The sequence below is a fragment of the Genypterus blacodes genome, unplaced genomic scaffold (assembly GCF_046128005.1).
Source record: "Genypterus blacodes isolate CSIRO-AG114 ecotype Tasmania unplaced genomic scaffold, CSIRO-AGI_Gbla_v1 ptg000129l_1, whole genome shotgun sequence".
NCBI lineage: Eukaryota > Metazoa > Chordata > Actinopteri > Ophidiiformes > Ophidiidae > Genypterus > Genypterus blacodes.
The window spans coordinates 811,067-830,834 of record NW_027466931.1 but is presented as its reverse complement, the minus strand read 5'-3'; the positions used below and the strand labels follow the sequence as shown (position 1 = coordinate 830,834).

Genomic DNA, 19,768 nt, shown 5'->3' with positions numbered 1-19,768 from the left:
GTGGAAATGAACCTATACTGTATGGGTCGATGTCAAAAGCAGCGAGGAATCCAGGAAAAACAACGCTTTAGATTAATGGTTCAAATGCTGTAGGCCAAAATGTAAATGTGATTATTACAGCGCCACTATCGGGCCAGACTGTAACAAGAAAACGAAACATCCTTATAGGAAGTAACTACCAGCAACTTCACACAAATGAATTAATTGCGTTTACTTGTAGAAAGTGTCTTACAGGTGCTGCTGTGTGCTTTATCATTTCAGCTGGTGAGATTTATTTGATTGTTGGCGTGTGTGTAGTCGTTGCTGGCTTGGTGGCTGGCTGTGTGTGCATATGCAAGCGTAAGTAGCACATCACTGTCATATGCAATATGTACGCAGTGATGCATTTCATAGGAGATAGAGATCACGTCTCACGTGAACTGGAGGAGAGAGAGCGGCAGGTGGAAGAGAACAAGACTAAGCTTGAGAATCCATCCAAGACTCCATAACATTTCGTTGTAAAAAGCGTACCACACCCATTTGTACATCACTGGATTTTCCACCATTTTGATTTACTTCTCCAAAATGTTCTTCTGTATCATTTTTGTCCCATAGCATGTTTTGAACAAGCGAGACAAAAGTTTTATTTTTGTTTTTTGATATAGTTTGCTGTGTTCATGAAGGAATCAGACATCTATGAACAAACATGTTGGTCATGTGACCTCACTACTTGTGTACAAAATGAGACAGGAAGCGACCTGATTCTTACATTTAGTCAGTAACTTTGGAACCCAAAATCAGAATCAAAGGTTGCAATTCGCTGAGTTGTTACTTGTTCTGATCACTGTTATCTTAGCTTATATTGTAATTTCTGTTTTTTGGCTCACACTCACATGCATACATGCAAGCACTCATGCACGTCCACGCACGCACACACACACACACACACACACACACACACACACACACACGCACGCACACACACACACACAAACACACACACACACACACCCAAATATATATATATATTTTTTTGAAGAACACGTTTAACATAACAATGAGCAATTACGGGACAATCTTGATTGTTGTTAACCAAAATACTAAAGAAAGTTATGAACTACAAATTGTTTCTGTATTTAGTCTCTTTGGAGTTTCAGCTTCATTAACTCCACCAAGAAATGTTTCTACCCTTATTAGTTTGTGTTTCATTTTCTAAAAGTTTCTACAAGTAAATAAAAAAAAAGAATATTCTTGAATAAATCATTTGTTATTTTAATATTTCTGTCTCTCTAACTTTTTTCTCTGTCTTTAAGTAAAAAAAATCTCCTCTTCCGTCCGCACAGAACAGGACGTGCTTCTTTATCTGTGTAAACACTTAGGCGCCAAGTCTGTTTATGTCACTTCTGTATCGACTCGCCCCAAAGTCCTTCTCAAACGAGTGCAAAAACTTTCCGTGAAATGTGAGTTAAACATTTCAAATGTAAATGTTATATTGCGTGTTAATTGTGTTTGTTTGTGTTCAGCCTTGTGGTGTGACTGTGGGTAAGATGGCAGACAAAAGCAAATCTCACAGTGTGGGCGTGTTGCTAATCAGACTCACAGATCTCTTTATGTGGGGACTTTGACCCTGTGATTTACTTTAAGCTGTGCTGAGCTGCGACACACACACAAGGTAGGTGGCCTTTGAAAAAGACTTTTTAAATTGTTTAAACAAGATTATTTTTGTATGAAATGATTTCTATTTGGCAAACGCGGAGGAAGAGCTCCTCTGATATCCACTTTCATATATAATGTGTGAGAAATCTATGAAACAGGCAGACATAGTTCACTGTGCAGAAAGTGGACATGAAAGCCGACAGCAGTGGTGGATAAAGTACTTTGAAGACATACTTGAGTAAAAATAGAGAAAGTAGTTGCATTTAGAAAATGACGTCATTACAGGTAAGATGAGAAAAAAACACTCCTTTGTTCGCAAATGTGTTTATTGTGTAAATTGTGTTTGTTCATTTTTATCTCTGGTATGAACCTTGAACCTTTGATGTATTTGACTTGTCAGACCTGCAGGATGCCTCAGAGCAGAGCGAGCTTCACATCTGTGCTCCGAGCCGTATGTGCCACTCTGATCCTACTTGTCCAAACACACTCTTGTGGAGGTAAATGAGGCACAATCACACCCATGTGAGAAATCAGTATAGAAATATAAACAAATGGAATAAAGAAACCTATGTTCCTCAGGTCAGCCTCAGGTGATCGGTCCACAGAAAATAGTAGCCATGCTGGGTGATGATGTCATTTTGCCCTGTCACCTGCAGCCTGTCATGGATGCCGTTTCCATGACACTGGAGTGGGCGAGACCTGACCTGACGCCAAGATTTGTGTTTGTGTTGTTCAACCGTCAGGAGATTTTGTTGGATAAGCATCCATCATACAAGGGAAGAACCTCAGTGTCCATCGACGAACTGAAACAAGGAAACATTTCACTGAGACTGTCCAACGTCACACTGTCTGATGAGGGCAAATACCGATGCTTTGTTCCAAAGTTAGACACGCAAACTAACATCGAGCTTGTCGTAGGTAAGTACACACCTGATGTACTCAATAGGATGGAATGTTTTTTTTTAAATAGCAATTAAGTCCAAGTGGGTCAAAGAAGTAGGTTTTTTGCAGCTTGGAGCATTTTGGTCAATATTTCATGATATTTTACCAAGTCAGTTGTCGACCCATATGGATATTTGAAGGCTAAAGTGAAATGTTTTGAAAAAATAAATAAAAATGTTATGAAATATTATGTGAGTAAAATTGCAAATGTTTGAGAAAAAAATCAAAATGTTACAAGAATCACTGCAATACCAGAATACAGAGGAGACTTGACACTTCAGCAAAATTAAGATCAGCAGCTGAATATCTTAATTTGTAATTTGGGATTTTTTTCTTGTAAAGAAGTCCAGATGTCTCATCTTTCTCTCATCTGTAGCTGCAGCGTCTCCGCCTGTCATCACTTTAATGGGCATCGACCTCACCAGTGGTGCAGTGATGTTAGAGTGTAAATCTGCAGGCTGGTATCCAGAGCCTGAGGTGCTTTGGCTGGACGCTGAGGGAAACATCGTCTCTGCTGGACCTACAGAGACGCTCAGAGGTCCTGATGGTCTCTATACTGTTAGAAGCTCAGTGACTGTGATCAACAAACACGCCAACACATTCACCTGTAAACTACGACAGAACAAAACCAACCAGGCCAGAGAGACACAGATTCACATTCAGGGTCAGAAACTGTTAATAAGTTTACAATCTGTTCACTCCTTACCCTCAAGCAGCCGAGGTCTCGTTTCCTGTGGTTCCATTCTGTGTTTTATCATTTCAGATGATTTCTTCATGGTTTCGTGTCGGCCTGTTGGAAGCAACGCCATTGTTGCGAGCGTGTGCCTCCTGTTCATTCTCACTGTTTGCTTTGTTTTGTGGAAATACAGACAAACCAGTAAGTCACAGATTTCTCACTACAATCAGTTGGTCTCATTTGTGATGTTTTTTTTCTTGAAATATTCCAACTATGTTTGTGTTTGTGCACAGAACCCAAGGGGACTGACGGGAGAGAAGGAGAGAAGGAGCAGCTCATTAAGGAAATGCAGAAAAACAAGGATGTGGAGCAAGAAAAAAAAGGTTTAGAGCAAGAAAACAAGGATTTGAAAACAGAACTAGCAAATGTTGCTAAGCAGTTACAAGATATGGCAGGTAGGACAGAGAGTGCAAAGAAAAACCTGGTTGATATGTTGCCGGAACAGAAGAAGGAACTGAAGAACCTGACAGAGAAACTAATGATTCACAGGGCTGAGATGCAGAAACTGCTAGATGAGAATAAGACAAAGGTACAGGACAAGGAAATAAAAGAGAAGGGACGAGACAAGACAGCCAACCGAGCAAAGGCATATGAGAGCCTCAAAGAAATCATGTTAGAATCCAGAAATGAACTGGAGAAAAAACTGAATGATGAATTTAATCTGGAAGGCATAATAGAGGATTTAATGGTGAAGACTGATCAAGTGATTAATGAAATAACAGAGAGGGACAAAGAATTAGAGAACAACAAGCAGTGAATGTAAAGCTGAGGGAGAGAAATGCAGAGATGAGAGTTTGGTTATTCACATGTTATTCACCAACAGATCTGTGTTATGTTACGCTCAGCTTTCTCCTATATACACCTAGGTTAAAAAGTCAAAATGTAAAAAAATGCGTCAGTGTAAATATTCTTTGGTCTCACTGAGAGTGGAGGAATCAAACTAAACCAAAAAATAAATCAACCCAAATCAATCCTCGAATCAAAAAAGTAATATAAAAAACAGAACTAAGTCAGATTAAACAACTGCGTTAACTAGTACTATTATACTGTGGTACAGTATGATGGCATTGCATAGAACTATATGTTTATTAACATAATAATGTTATTTACTGTAGTACTATTACTGTAGTATTCCAGTGTCATAAGTATAGCATTACGGTAATACTGGACACTATAGGGCCACAGTACTGTTACTGTGCTATGCTCTATTATTCTATTGTTTCACTAGTATAGTACACTGACACACTGTAATAAAGTGCATAGTAATACCATGAAGTAAGATAAACCTAAAGAAAAAACTATACTGCAGTACAACTACACTACATTACTGTTCAATGTACCATTCATAGAGAAGAATATAACATTAAAGGTTCATTCCATAACATAGTACTATAGAATTTTGATGTAGCTTGTTAATTTTCTTATATTGTTATTGTTATATTTTTGGTTGTTGCTTTTTGTCTGTGATATGGTAAGAATCTGCAGTTGACCTTGATTTGTCCCAGTCTGTCATGGTGACTGCAGCGGCTGGTTCATTTCTGTGGTGCAGTGAAATGTTTCTGTCAATAAAATAAAACAAGGAACCAATCACTGTCGCCCTGGAAACTATTTCTCAAGCCACAAAACAGCGGAAAGTCCACAGGTCGATCGGAATAAACCTGTGACACGATTCAAAGTGAAACTAAGACAGAATCACTTTGGAATCATGAATCAACCCTGAACAAGAAATGAAGTAGTTAATTAATACTCAATTTTTAAACCACATACAATGTCAAACTTCAATCTTTACAGATGTACAATTGTCTGTATTCACAACAACACCAACATGGTTTGTCTTTGTGTCAGTGGCAGAGATCTGGAGATGCTGTGGTTGTTCTGCAGGGGCGTTTGAGGTCAAATACACTCTCCACCTTTAGTCTGTGTTAAACACACACACACGCACATGAACACGCACACACACACAGACCCACACACACACACAGACACACAGACACACACACACACACACACACACACACACACACACACACACACACACACACACACGTGTGTTCTGAAATAAAATGTGAATGTGGTTTCTGTGAAGCATCTTTGTTTCATGCAGCAGCTTATCTCAAATACACAAATACACAACACAAGAACACAAACACAGAAGTTATATTTATCGATGAAACAGACGACAAATCCACAAACCTCCCCCTTACTAAGAAAATACTTAGAAGAAACATTTTTGAGAAGAGTGAGAGATAAAAATAAGACAGAGAAACTTAAAGGTTGTTCAAAATAAAGTGAATGTATGAGAGCAGGACAACGTTGTCTGTGGAAGCGTGTTAAAACATGTAGAACTACCATGTATCTGAGCAAAACGCACACGATGGTCCAGGTGACACAGCTTCTTAATCGGTCTGGACCTGATGACAGCTTCAATCAGAACATCACATATCAAAATAACCCTCACGATGAAGATTAAGAAGTAGAAGAAATGGATCAAACAAAGTGTTCCAAAACTTTTGTTGTTTATAGATGATAATAAAATGATCGGTGGACCAGTGACATCGAGGAGAAACAGGAAGTAATTCAACCTGGATAAACACTTAGATTTGGACTGAAATTAAATGACCAAATCTGTTGTTTGGCCTGAAAGTAACATCCGAGAGGGTTCTATTGGTTCATCCTCTAAGGAACAGGGATGTGCTCACTGAATTCCATGACATTAGCTTGCGAACACATTTTTCGGGTGGAAATGTACCAATAAGGGAAAACTTGACCTGATGCACTTCAAATCCGAAACAAACTATTCTGTGGACGTGAGAGTGTCGTCATGTTTACTTGCTTGTTTTCCAAAGGCACGCCTCAACACAAACACCAGCAGAGTCGCAGGTAGACTGATGGTCACGATCTTAATGAGGAAGAAGAGCAGAACGTTGACCTGATCGGAGCGAACATCAGAGTCTTTGTGACGCTCTATAAAGACAAACATTGAGAACGTTCACACCAGTAATAGCTCAATCTACAGCCAACAGCCAATGAGAGCTCAAGTTGTCCATCATATGACCCCCAAAATATCACGAAAAAGTTAGTTGACAGAACTTTTTTCCCTTTGAAGAATGTATAAGAGTGAAGGTCATTGTGCCATATGGACGACAGAAAACAACCTTTAACATGTCTCAAACTTAAGAGCTGTGTGAAGTTTTGCTGAGTAAAAAGTTAATTATTGCTGCTTTGAAGCAAACGTGCCTCACCTGAGACAGCAAGGTAGCGTTTGGCTGATTCTCCAGCTCCAGAGATCCTGCATTTGTACAGTCCTTCATCAGATTTAGAGATGTTGTGGATCATCATCTCTCCTGTGGAGCTGCTCCCGATAAGGTCGTCTTTGTAGAAATCAGCTATGAAGTTGGAGGACTTCCTGTTGCTTATACAACGCAGAATGACATCATCTCCCACCATCAAAGGGAGAACTGGACTCTCCAAGATAACCAAACCTGCTTTGGCAAATCACAAATTAAACTGTCACTCTGTTTGAATTCAGCAATTTATAATCCCCCTTTTAAACTGATGTTAGGCTACATTAAAGTGATAATCCTTCATTCTGCATCTGATGGTAGTTGTTAGTAATGACAAATACAACAACTCCCATAGTTTTGTGTAAAATGCAACTGTCACAGCGGGGTGATGACACTCATAGACATACCCAAATAAATCATTATGAATTTTCTTTTCTGTAACTACCGAATATAAACATAAATGAATATAAATAAATACAAGCGAATAGGGGTAGACTTCACAACACCTGCTCATATAGCACTAAAAATTGACAACCTGCAGTATTTTTAGAGATATATGTGAGAACAACACACTTTTACGTAGCTGCAATGTGTGTCTTTGTCTTTAAGAAACCTATTTGCCATTTTTATAAACAGCTGCCCTCTATGGTCAATGCTTGTGAACGCCAAGAGCTTTTTGCATAAGATGTAGTTCTGTTTCCTTCATAAGTCTGTGACCTCTAACATGCATTAACATGCCATTCCCAACACTCATCCATCACTAAAAGTGGCTGAACTGAGTAATTTTCCCTGGAATGTCATGTCTGCTATGATTTATAAAAAACAATGCGTGCAGAGATGTGTGTCAAAAGAAAAAAACACAATGGAAAAAAATGTTTAATAAGATGAGGATTATCATTTTTTTTTTATGAATGTATTTATTGTTTCTTTCACTGGTATTTTAAAATGCGTCTAGTTTGTAACTTATTGGTACTTAATTTCTTTGTAAAATCTACTTCTGATGTTATTAAATAGTTGTCTTATAATTTGCAATGATGATTGCATTTTTGCTTTGAAACATCATCATACCTCACCTGACACAACCAGGTGGTGGTTCTGTGACTCTCCATGACCAGAGACGCTGCACTTGTAAAGTCCCTCATCAAATCTGGAGACATTCTGGATGGTAAACGTTCCGCTGTATCCCGTTCCAACGAGGAGGCAGTTTTTGTAGAAGTCGGAAATCAAATTGGAGATTATTTTGCTTCTGCAGTGCAGAGTCACATCATCTCCCTCCATCACAGGAGGAGTTGGACTCTCCAGGATCACCGAGCCAGCCGAGCAAATCGTGTTTTCTGAGATTTTAGCTTTAGGCACAGAAAAAAATACAGTGTTCTGTCATCGTCACATCACCACAGTCAACATCAAGGCAGCGACACATGACACAGCTGTAATGATCATCACAGAGCTGTGTGTAAACCTACCAGTGACAGAGATGGAGACAGTGTTGCTACTTCTCTGGTCTTGAGCCTCACACCAGTACTCTCCACTGTCTTCTTGATAGGCATGTTTGATGATGCATGAGGAATCTTTTGTCATCCCCCAGTTAGAGGCACATGTGGAGACCGTGCTGCTGGTCTTCCTCAACACTCGGAATTTTGCAGAGTCATCAAAGTCCTCACAGGTGAAAGAGACGGACTCACATTCAAAGAGCTGCAGTCTGGACGGTATGATACGACCAAACACTGCATCTGAGACAACAACGTGAAGAGTGAAGAGAAACACACGCAACATTATTCAGCCCATTATTCTCCATTGTTAAATAAAATCCGAAATAACAACAACACACTGGAACCATCAGTACGGCAGAAAGCAACCTACCTTCTGCACAAGTGTGAGAACGTAACAGAACTTTCACAATGAGCAGCAGGAATATCTTCATGACTGGGGAAACAGGAATGATAATAATAATAATAATAATAGTAATAATAATAATAACACCAACAACAGGAATAATAATAATAACACTGACAACAGGAATAACAATAATAATAATAATATTAATAATAATAATAATGGTTATTGTCATTATAATTATTATTGTTATTATTATTATTGTTATTACTATTATTATCATTATTATTATTGTTATTATTCAGACTGTTTACGTTAAATTGTGTGATGTACAAAACAGTGCATCGGAGGAACAGGAAGACATTTAAAGAACGCTATCCAATAAGAATATGACACAGTAAAAGTATGAACAATTCAATTCACAAATAAAATATGTTGAAACATAAATTAATACAATAAAAGCAAATGAAAAATAAAATACAACCTAAAAATAAAAGCAAATAAGGTACAGAAGATGTGTCATAATTGCCGTCTATTTACAAATCTATGATATAAATATAAAACTAAAATAAAACTATTTCTATATCTTAAAAAAACAAACACTAAAAAACAATAAAGTCCCATCAAGTCCAACAGTAAACAAAATAATAGTAAATATCATTATTGGTTTTAAACACGTAGTTTGGATCCATTCTTCATACAGTGTTTTAAGCTGCTACACTTGCAATAATCACACAGGTAATTTCAATGACATCCATATTTATGTCTCTAATCAAGGTGCTGTGATCTTCATCTGTGTTGGATCATCTTTAGGCTGCATTTTGCATTATAGTCACTATAATATCAAAATGGAGAATTTACTGTCTACAGGAAAATTGTTCAAGTAACAGTAGTAGTCTAGCAGTTTTGGGTATTTTCAACGATCCCGAATTATTATTTTCAACAACATTATGACCAAAACATCTTATTGCTTAAATGTGTACAGATTGATCATATTACTCAAAACACTACTACAATAAGTATAGTGATCACGCACTACTCACATGCTCTGATGCAGGGTGCTGTGACCTCCATGCTGCCTTGAGGACAACTGATTTTCAGACTCAATTACAGATAAATATGAAGTAGGCGAGAACTTCCTGTGCTGCTTATTTCTGACGTCTTGGACATGTCACGTGTTTCTGTGCTCTGTGTCATGTGGTTTCAGGTCAGTCTTACTAGGTGACAGATCTTCTGTTTAAGGTCCAGGACAAGACTCATAATCTGTCAGACAGTCTCGATTTTCTCAGGAAGTCTCGAGTCTGCCAGAAAGTCGTAACTTTGTCAGAAAGTCTTGAGTCTGCCAGGGAGTCTCGAGTCTGTTAGAGAGTCCTGATAGTGCCAGAGACTCAGTTCTGCCATACTGAGGTCTGCCAGAGAGTCTTGAATGTGCCAGAGTAAGTCTGTCAGAGAGTCCAGAGAGTTTGTCAGGCCGCCAGAGAGTCTTGAGTCATTTTGAAAGTCTCATATTATCTTTGTCGCTTTCTTTACGAACATCGATGCCTTCTTCTGAACTCCTGGTTCCTTTTATTAATATAGAGATGAGACCAGTACATCCAAAGTTTGCTCTTTTCATTGTTTTTTCTTGCCTTTGTTTTTGTATGTTTCTTTACCCTGCCACCTACTGGACATGAGAAGCCCTCCAAACACTGTCATGCGTCCACTAGACGTTATGTTCACAGGAATGTCAAGTCTACCATGATTTGTGTTAACATTTGTGGAATGTCTTTGGAACATGGAACATTTGTGTTGAATTTCGATTTTTGAGGCCATGAATTTGATAATGAAGTTTTTCAATAGATAAATAAATAAAATAAAGCTTCTAAGTACTTTTATGTCTTCAATGCTGAGAAAAAAATGTACAACTAGTGTTTCACCTGCAGGTAGAAACAGGAAGTAGCTGCAACACGTGCTTCCTCTCCACTCCGCTTATCGTAATGAAGATGGGGGAACACATCCAGATCCTGTGATATCAACCAACTGTGTCATTTTATTATGTTATCTGGATAGCAATAATGTGTGTTAATAGTTGGTGTAAATGAAAAATTAATACTGATGATTTGTTTAAGAAGCAGGTTGGCTTTACTTTTATTCACAAATACCAGCATCATTTTACATACAGTATCATGCACAACAACTGCGGAGAGAAAATGTTTATATGCATTTGAATCCACTTCTGAATCATCTTCTGCAGCAGCTTTGTATCTTTCAGTAACTCTACCTGTGACAACCAAAATAGTTTGTCTTGACCTGCCTGTGAACGCTGTGGTTATTCTGAGGCTTTGTCATGGTTTCATTGAGACGCGCTACGCTTCACGTAGACGCTAAACTGCCGTCTTCAATTTGGTGACTGTGTGGTTTTAGATGTGTCTCATTTTAATGTCTTGCCCTTCACAATGGAAACAGACTAAACTAGGAATGCATTATGATTGCTTACTGTTGAAAAGCGTTTGAAAAGTGGTTATTGCTCTAGTGTATGTTCAGTTGCTGTTCTGGTCTGTTGCTTCGGTGTATTTTCTGAAACAATCACAGCAATAAGCACAATGTGAAACACTGTATGTAACTCGGAAAATTAACATATTCCCACAAGCAAAGGAACATCATGACAGTGACTGACATGTCACATATAGTATACTTTAGAAGGCTTCCTCCATTATGACATCATTACAGTTTGTCTTCTCTCCGGCACATCGAGCTGCAGAAACAGAAACGAAAACTCCTCTATTATTAAATCTACATCTGAGCTTAGAGTCAGAAGAAGGTCTCGTTCTGACATCATGAGACTCGCTTTTAGCTCTGTCTCTGTCTATGAGTCCCAGTATGATGGTGTACAGGAAGTAAGGTGTTCCCACAACCAGAGGACAAAGTCTGGAGTCTCAGTCTGGAGACCCCAAAGAATTTGCAAGAATTGAGAAAATATCAGATAGGCAACCGTTTTTTCTTACTTCACAGATCTACAGGCTATGCCAGACCAGTGACTGATTACCAGAACACCGAACAGTTCCTTTTTATTTTTTTCATTTTATTTTAGATCCCAGGCGGGCCAGGACAGGGTTGTGTGGATGCGGGGTTGGGATGGGTTTCGGGTTTTTTTTTTGTTTCTCTCTTCTCTCCTTCTGTGTACCACAGCCTATGATGTAAATTTGTACTATCATCATCCTGAAATCACTGTATCCCTATGAGATCATTGCAATGTCAATCTACTTGTATTCTACCTCAGGGTCTACGCCTAAAGTTTGGCAACAACAATACCATTAATAGTGCAGCTTTCCTTCTTTCTCTCTATCTCTCTCTCTCCTCTTCCCTCTCTTTCCGTATAAAAATGATCTCCAAAATATCCTACAATTGTATGTGCAATGTCATGTAAAATGTTTGCTTAAAAAACAAACAGCAAGAAAAAAAGAAAAAAAGAATTGAGAAAAGGCTACGATGCCCGGAAAACATGTCTGTGCATCTGTGAACATGACTACTTCCTGCAGCCTGTAGATCTATGACATGAATCTTGTGTTCCAAGCAGTAGATCTATAGCATAAATCTACTGCTTGGAACACAAGATTCAATATGTTCTAAAATTCTTAAGTTCTCTCTTAAGTTCTGAGAAACTTGAAGTCGGATTTATCCCCTTTCTTATGTTTTTCTTCTAATTTTGGTGATTATCTTTAAAAAAGACAATAACAATTCACTTCCTCCTGCAGCTTTTTGCTCTCCCTCGAGTCGGCTTCCATTACAATCATCTCTACCCCTTTATTTGTGCCATGTCTGACTTCATTGTTGTCATCTCTCTCCCTTTTTGTGCCATGTTGGACATCAAGGTTGTCCTCTCTCTCTCTTTGTGTTGCAGCTGTTGTTGCAGTTCCGGAGCTCTTACTTCAGATGTTTCCAGCTGCAGGAGACAAACACAGAAGACATCTCAGATGGACTCAGTCTTCCTGAAGCTGAAAGAAAGCTGAAAGAGGGTGAGGCCTTCATTTTGGCAGGTAGGCCATCCTCTCCTCTGACATGTTTTGTGTGGGAGTTCCTCTTTTACTAGTGGTCTATACAATTGACTAAATTGTTGAATTTTCAGTTAACAGGTAGGATAATTACTATTTTGTGTGTTTCAATGTCTTCAGAGGCTGGTACAGCTGATTCACCCGTGGACAGGTACGCCATCATCAGGTGAAGAGAGGTTCATCTTTCTTTCATATCTTTGTTTTAATTCTATTGAACTTGATTTGGCAAGAACCAACATTATTGCAATTATTTTACCTTCACTCACTGAACAGCTAAACAATTACATTAAATGAATAGATTGTGTACATTTGCTGAGTGTCGAAGCTGCTCACCCCGTTTGACAGTTGCAGTGGTCACTGTGGTGTCTACATATTCAAGAGCTCTGTTTCTCGTCGTCTCGCTCAGATTCTGCAGATGCTGCTGATAATTTGGGCCTCAGCATGAACCAGTCGTGAAAACCACCAACAGAAAAATGTGAAGTGACCCTTTATTTTCCACTTTCCCCACAGATGACACTTGTGTGACCTAAAACCTATTTTTGGTATTTTAAAGAAGTCACGTCAGGATTGTTTGAAAAATTTACAATTTCACAGTACAAGAAAATGAAGTGAGCAAACATGTCAGAACTATAAAATAACATAATGATGACGTTTATTTGGTGTCACTTTAAAAACCCCTGTCAACATCCTCAGCTTTATGGAAACTGATGTTCCTTCAGGGTCATTTGCTGGTGGAAAACAACAACAAATAAAACATTCAGATTAGTTTAGCTGATGTAAACACAACTACAGTATGTATGCTGTCATCTGCAAAGACAGGATGTTTATAGACATTATTGCAATTATTTTTGCCTTCACTCACTCAACAGCTAGAATATAAACAATTACATTAAATAAAGTGATTGTGTACATTTGCTGAGTGTCGACGCTGCTCACCACGTTTGACAGTTGCAGTGGTCACTGTGGTGTCCATATATTCAACAGCTCTGTTTCACATCCTCTCGCTCACATTCAGTTTATTTTAGATTCTGCAGATGGGCTGATAATTTTGACTCGACATGAACCAGGCAAGAAAACCACCAACAAAAAAATGTGAAATGACCCTTTATTTTTCCACATTTTTTTCCCCACAGATGACACTTCTATGGCCTAAATGTCAATGTAGTGACGGTGTTGGGGGAGGCAGTAGCTCAGTCCGTAGGGCTTCCTGTTGGGAACCGGAGGGTCGCCGGTGCAAGTCCCTGCTGAGGTACCCCTGAGCAAGGCACCGAACCCCCAACTGCTCCCCCCTTTGCAATGGGTGGTAATGTAATGTAAGTCACTTTGGATAAAAGCGTCTGCTAAATGATCGTAATGTAATGTTGTGTCACTCATAAAGTGTCTCTCTTCTTCAGATTAAGAACCTCTGCCTTGTCTTCTTCACTCCACCATACATTTTAGTGAGACTCCACATAACGGTCAACATGGTTAGTGTGCTACACAAGTGGACCATCATTTATTTCCACCCAAATGTTTTCCTCACTTTGATAGGTTAAAGCAATTTTTTGGAGGTTTAGTCCTCCACCATCAAAAAGGTCAGACATAAAAGAATTCTGCGTCCATAGATCTGATTACATTCACTCTAATCAAATGGAGGCTAATGTCAAGTTATATGTAAGCAAAACTGGAAAAATCATTTCATTAATTACTCACCTTTGTGAATGACTATCATTGTAGTAATTATTATCACAATTTTTCACGTGTGGTTTGTAATTTTAAGAACTATAATGTAAAACACAGATCAAGATGTATAATAAAAAAGAAGACTTCGGAATAATAAAGCACTTACACATACATTTGCATTCATTATTATCGTAAAAACAGGGACAGAGAGCATAAGAGGCACTAGGGACATTTTAAATGAACAGTAGAAACACACTTTAAAATGTTGGTATTTTCAACATGTCAGGTCAGGATTATTTGACAAATGTATAATTCCACAATTCAAGAAGATGAAGTGAGCAAACAAGGCAACCTTAAAAACTTTCCCCTGACAACATCCTCAGCTATATGGAATCTGATGTTCCTTGAGATCCTTGTGCTGATGATCTCTGGTCTAAAGCTTTTTTCTTTATCGTCTCTGGTATTTCTGTTTCTATGTCCTCCAACATCTTAAGTTGTGTCTCTATATTCTGTATTTTTGGCATAAGTTTTGAAGTTGTTTCAATCAGTGTTTTTTTCTCTTCTTGCAGAGACTTTTGTGATTGCTCAAGCTTGGATCTGAACTTGGTGTTTTTTATTTCCTTCGCCACTGCCACAAGCTTCTCCTGGTTTTTCTCTTGCTTTTCCTCGTCCTCCATCAGGCAACGCTCCATTGGTTTCATCTGAATCTTCAGTTCCTCCTTTAGGTCCATCAGTTTATTAACTATACTTAACATTGATTTTTCCGTGATGGCCTCCTCTGTCTCTGTTTCTTTACCTTTCAAAGGTTGATTTTCCATCTCGTTATGTTGAGTTTCATCCTCATGGTTCATCTCAGTTGTGCCTGTGTGAGTACAGAAGCAGGAACCTGCAGGAATTCACATTTAACACAACATCAAAACACATTTAAGTTTGAAATCTTTGAAAATAAAAACATTGTGGACTGGAAAGACATGAGTCATCACGGAACCTATTGTTAACATCATCAGGATTTCCGCAGATAATGCCAGACATAATGTCACCTGAGGTGTTAAGGTGAGCAATTTACCAAAAAAGGCTTGAAGATAAGTATTTCAGAAGAAACACAGAAGCAACTCTGCAGTGGAACACGTATACTTGAGTAAACTAAAGGACTAAAATGATGTTTTAAAAACGGCCAGCAAAATGATATTCAATCTTATGATGTTAAAAGACTGTATTTTTAAATAGCCATGTGTGTTATATTAGTTATAACAACATTACAACTCAATCTATCTTTATCTTTATTTCATTTCTTGACACTAAAGAACTTTTACAAGCAAGCTAGCATGTTACTCACGTGATTCTCCTCACATTTCAACTCATTATGATCTATTCTCGTAACATTTGATTTTTGTGTCTGAAAATTCTGAACTCAAAATCTCTTTTTAATCTTTCTCTGGCCTAATACTCCATCACATAAACCTGTATCAGATTAAATCCCTTCCAACAATCCAATCCTAAAACAATGGATTTTAGTATAAGTTTGGAATCAGTTAGTGACTTACTGAGTTTCCTTTGTTTCCATTTCCATACACCAAACACAGCCACAGCAAGTAAAACCATACAGACAACAAGCACAGCGAGTGCAATGTGTTCACCAGAACACGAGGAAGGAGTTAATGTATCACCTGAAACACAGAACAGTGTGGCGTTTAAAGAAAACTACACCTTGGCTACCTCAAGCTAAGAAGCCGAAGAAATCATTTCTTACGCTGAATGAAGACACGCGTCTGCAGAGTTTGGGTGATGTTGTCCTGTTGTAGTTTACAGGTGTATGTGTTGTTGTGTTTGTTGTCCAATGTCACTGAACTGATTTTCTTTGCACGTTCAGAGATGATGTTTCCCACTGAGTCCAGCAAAAGCACCTCAGCCTCTCTGTTGCCTGCAGATTTACACTCTAATAAAACTCCATCAGCACCTTTGATGATATCAATAGCAGGACAGGAGACAGAATCTGCAGATAAGACACAGATTCATGATAAAGATCAGTGGGATTGATATTGTAGTGTGTTGGGAACTTCCCAGCATGCCTTGTGGCGATGTTTGGTGTGGCGTGTTTACGGTTCCTGATTGTTTTCTTTAATTATTTAATAGTAGTAGTAGTTAATGGTATTCACGTTAAGGTTCTCTTTAATTGTCAGTAGTAGTACTTAATGTTGTTCACATTTAGCTATGATATGTTATAATAGCTTGTGGCACCATAAGTGAGAATGTGTGTGTCGCAATGACTGCTGGCATGCCACTCTGATGTAATGGAATATGTGTGTTTGATGATACCTGCTGATCATCAAAGGTCGCTATGCAATCCATAGCCTCTTGCCCATTATATGAGGAACCTGCTGAAACATGATAATGTGTCAGTACATTGACAATAACCTGATGTATTGCAATGCACTGTAATTGAAATTCAGAGTGAGATGATACACTGGTATGTTGACCCAATATGACATGGATCCTGGATGGTGTCTTGTTTCTGAGGAATTCTACAAAACAATGGTATTTCAAGGCAATGTTTAGCACTAAAGCAGCAGGTTATTTGTAACTTTGACACTAAAGTTACGACCCATCTCTTCAGGAAACACTACCCGGATCATCCCTCTTAGGACATCACCTACTCTGTCCTAGCTCTTCTGATGCTCTTGTTTTCTAATCTGTCATTTCTAATTTGTCCTTTTTTCTCATTCATCATAGTACCTAACTTATTGCACTTCTACTCTAGCTCTAGTTATGCTCTTAGCTGTTGGTTTTGGGAGGAAATGCACTTACAATTTCTTGTAACCTGAAGTTCTTTTATCTATCTTTGTTGAACGCACTTATTGTAAGTCGCTTTGGATAAAAGCGTCTGCTAAATGACCGTAATGTAATGTAATGTAATGTAAAGAGAGAATCTCAGGCAATTTAGGGAAACAAAGCATAGTCAAACATAAAAGCATCCAGCTTTGGACACACATACAGTTGTAACCGATGTGTTTAAGTGTGTGTTACCTGCAGAAGTGTGCGTCAGGAGGAGGAGGACAACAGCACAATGGAAAACCAAAAGGGCACCGAGCTGAGAGTTTAAGGTCATTGTGAATGTCAGGAGAAGAATCTTGGAGGTCTGAAAGTTGAAACCTGTTATAAAGTTGTGGAGAAATGTCCGAAAAATGTTATAATACTGAATAAACAAAGAAGGTTATGCTGTATCTCCTCAAGGAAGAAGGGATTCTGGTGTGGTGGTATTCCTGCTGGTATTCCCAACATTCAACAAGAATAGTATTTTTTTGTTGACCTTGTTGTTATGGCGACACATAATCCGTCTGGCCGTGAGATAGAGAGAAGTGCTGCTGGAATGGAAAAGTACTGATGGGCATACTTTTGTCATATGAGGAGGGGCATTTTTTTCTCAATAAGTATCTATGTAGTAGCTATGGAAGATCAGTCGACTTAGACTGCATTTGATGACTGTATCAATGTAACTGACATTGATGCAGCAAGAATATAGTCAAACAAGCTGCCTGACGTCTCTGAGTCTCTGAGTCTGAAAGAATTTCCCTAACAAGAAGAGATGCATAAAATACTGGCATGAAAGTTTAAAAACAATAGTAATGATAACTTCCTTTTTGTTTTTTTCATTTTATTTTACATCCCAGGCGGGCCAGGACGGGGTTGTATGGATGCAGGCTTGTGTGACTGCGGGTTTGGGATGAGTTTCGGGGTGGGATGTCCTCTCTTTGTTTTTTTTTGTTTCTCTCTTCTCTCCTTCTCTGTACCACAGCCTATAATGCGATTTGTACTACCCTATATTTCTGTTTGATATCATCATAAAGTTTAACAACGACAATACCATTATCGTAATCATGATACAACCTTCCTTCTTTCTCTATCTCTCTCTCTCTCCACTTCCCCCTGTTTCTATATAAAAAAAATTCTCCAAAATATCCTACAATTGTATGCGCAATACCATGTAAAATTTTTGCTTCAATAAAAACAAATAGCAAAAACAAGTAATAATAACTCTCAGGCAGGTGGATTCATTCGTGTTTGTTTGTCTGTCCAGCTCACAAGGCAAGGTTAGCATTTCAGCCCTATGCAAATGCATGAGGAGTATTGTTGGCACAATTCCTTTATGTCCAGTGTCTCAGTTCTACATGTAGCAAAGTTCTGACTGAAGTTCAGGAGCAAATGTCAGTGTACATGACACAAAATACAGGTAAAGTACTTGTATGTATAAGAATATTCTCTGTGATTAATTAGATCAGTAACTGATCATCACTGCCTACAAAATGAAAAGTGTTCTGTTGCTTTAATTTAAACCGATAGAGCCTGAGCCGGCTTTGCTTTGGGTTCTCAACAGCTATAACGACCCCCAGGGGAAATTAATCGTCTCTCAAGTGGGTTGTTTTGGCTTGTGTTTGTCTCCATGCTTGTCTGTGTATTTTGTTTCTCCTTCAACAATTTTGGGTTGATCATCACTAAATTTCTCATGGAGAATGTCTGGACGGAAATGCACTAAAGATTTATCTTTGTTGATTTTCTGACATCTTCACTGTTTTGATATAATTGGCTTACAAAGTTGACAAGACAAATTGCTGGATCTCATGAATGAATTAGTCAACTGTAACAAACCTTGTTGGACATGTGACCTCCCTGCTTATGCGCATAAAACAAAACATCAAATGACCCGATGGTGGCACTATGCCAACTAGTTACATTTTGTCAATAACTTCGACACCTGACATGGTCAAAGTGTGGTCTTCACGGTTTAGGGAGATGGAGTCATGACATCTATGCGCCATCTACTTGCTCGTTTCATGAGTCTTGCGATGCTCACAGATCTGCTGATTGTAAACTATTTTGACTCTAATTAACAGCTTATGTATTCAAAAGATTTGCCATAAGTACAGAGTCCACAACGGTTGAAGTTTATATAAAACAGGAAACACAGCGTGAAAAATACTTTAACATGTGCTGTTTGAAACCATGGCAGTAATTATGGGTTCACTTCCCTTTCCTCCTAAAAAGCACCAACACCACTTAACAACCAACAGAAACCAAGCGGCAACAAAAGACTTTCAAGAAGAATTCAAACATATTTCAAATTTCTTGCATTTATCTATACAAATATATCTCTATAACTCTGTACAATTCTATACAATAGAAGTAAAAGTAGATTAAGTGTTGATGGTAGATTAGCTTTTACTCTAGAAATATATGACTACTCGTAAGAATTAATGTTTAGGAGAAAACTCACACACCTGTTACAGATGTACGTCTCAGTCCTCACCAGAAACAGACTTTGACACTAGGCAACTGCACTGCAATCATCCACTTCCTGTTCCTGTTGTCTGCAGCCTATTGGATCAACAGTCAGGACACTGCATGTTTCCATATGATCTCCATGTTTGCCATCTCAGAATGGACACATCCTTGATCTAAATGAATGAGCTTTGTCCATTTGTCATGGGGCACGGCCACTCAATTTTGGCAGCCAACCATAGCAAAACAGTAAAGGAAATCCACAAAACAAGGTCAAATCTGTTCTGCTTAGTTCAGATATGCTACATAGAAGATGTCATTAATAATATGAGCTTAAATTGTAGGAGAAGACATAAAAAACTGAAAATTAA

At 38.4% G+C, this 19,768-nt stretch overlaps 3 protein-coding genes across 5 annotated transcripts; 1 reads left to right on the top strand and 2 right to left on the bottom strand.

Moving 5' to 3' along the window:
- Positions 1-1,616: 1,616 nt before the first annotated feature.
- LOC143010604 (butyrophilin subfamily 1 member A1-like) lies at positions 1,617-3,252 on the top strand (the record flags this gene model as incomplete). Its single annotated transcript, XM_076162976.1, has 4 exons — positions 1,617-1,651; positions 2,036-2,132; positions 2,215-2,553; positions 2,954-3,252. Coding segments are annotated over exons 2-4 (726 nt in total), but the record flags the coding sequence as incomplete, so codon positions are not given.
- Positions 3,253-6,107: 2,855 nt separating this feature from the next.
- On the bottom strand, positions 6,108-8,518 carry LOC143010603 (Fc receptor-like protein 5). The gene is made up of 5 exons (XM_076162975.1): positions 8,458-8,518; positions 8,061-8,327; positions 7,837-7,931; positions 6,556-6,721; positions 6,108-6,277 (listed from the first exon to the last, which is right to left on the bottom strand). Exons 1-5 carry the CDS (start codon positions 8,516-8,518, stop codon positions 6,108-6,110), a joined length of 759 nt encoding a protein of 252 aa, XP_076019090.1.
- A 5,031-nt stretch (positions 8,519-13,549) lies between these two features.
- Positions 13,550-19,511, bottom strand: LOC143010538 (uncharacterized). 3 transcript variants are annotated; one of them, XM_076162893.1, is made up of 5 exons: positions 19,397-19,511; positions 17,148-17,273; positions 15,874-16,116; positions 15,668-15,790; positions 13,550-15,009 (listed from the first exon to the last, which is right to left on the bottom strand). In XM_076162893.1, the coding sequence occupies exons 2-5, from the start codon at positions 17,227-17,229 to the stop codon at positions 14,507-14,509; spliced, it is 951 nt and encodes a 316-aa protein (XP_076019008.1). In that variant the 5' UTR covers positions 17,230-17,273; positions 19,397-19,511; the 3' UTR covers positions 13,550-14,506. The 3 variants fall into 3 exon arrangements, with proteins under 3 accessions (XP_076019008.1, XP_076019009.1, XP_076019010.1); XM_076162894.1 differs by having other exon boundaries at positions 13,550-14,985; XM_076162895.1 differs by lacking the exon at positions 15,668-15,790.
- Positions 19,512-19,768: the final 257 nt, after the last annotated feature.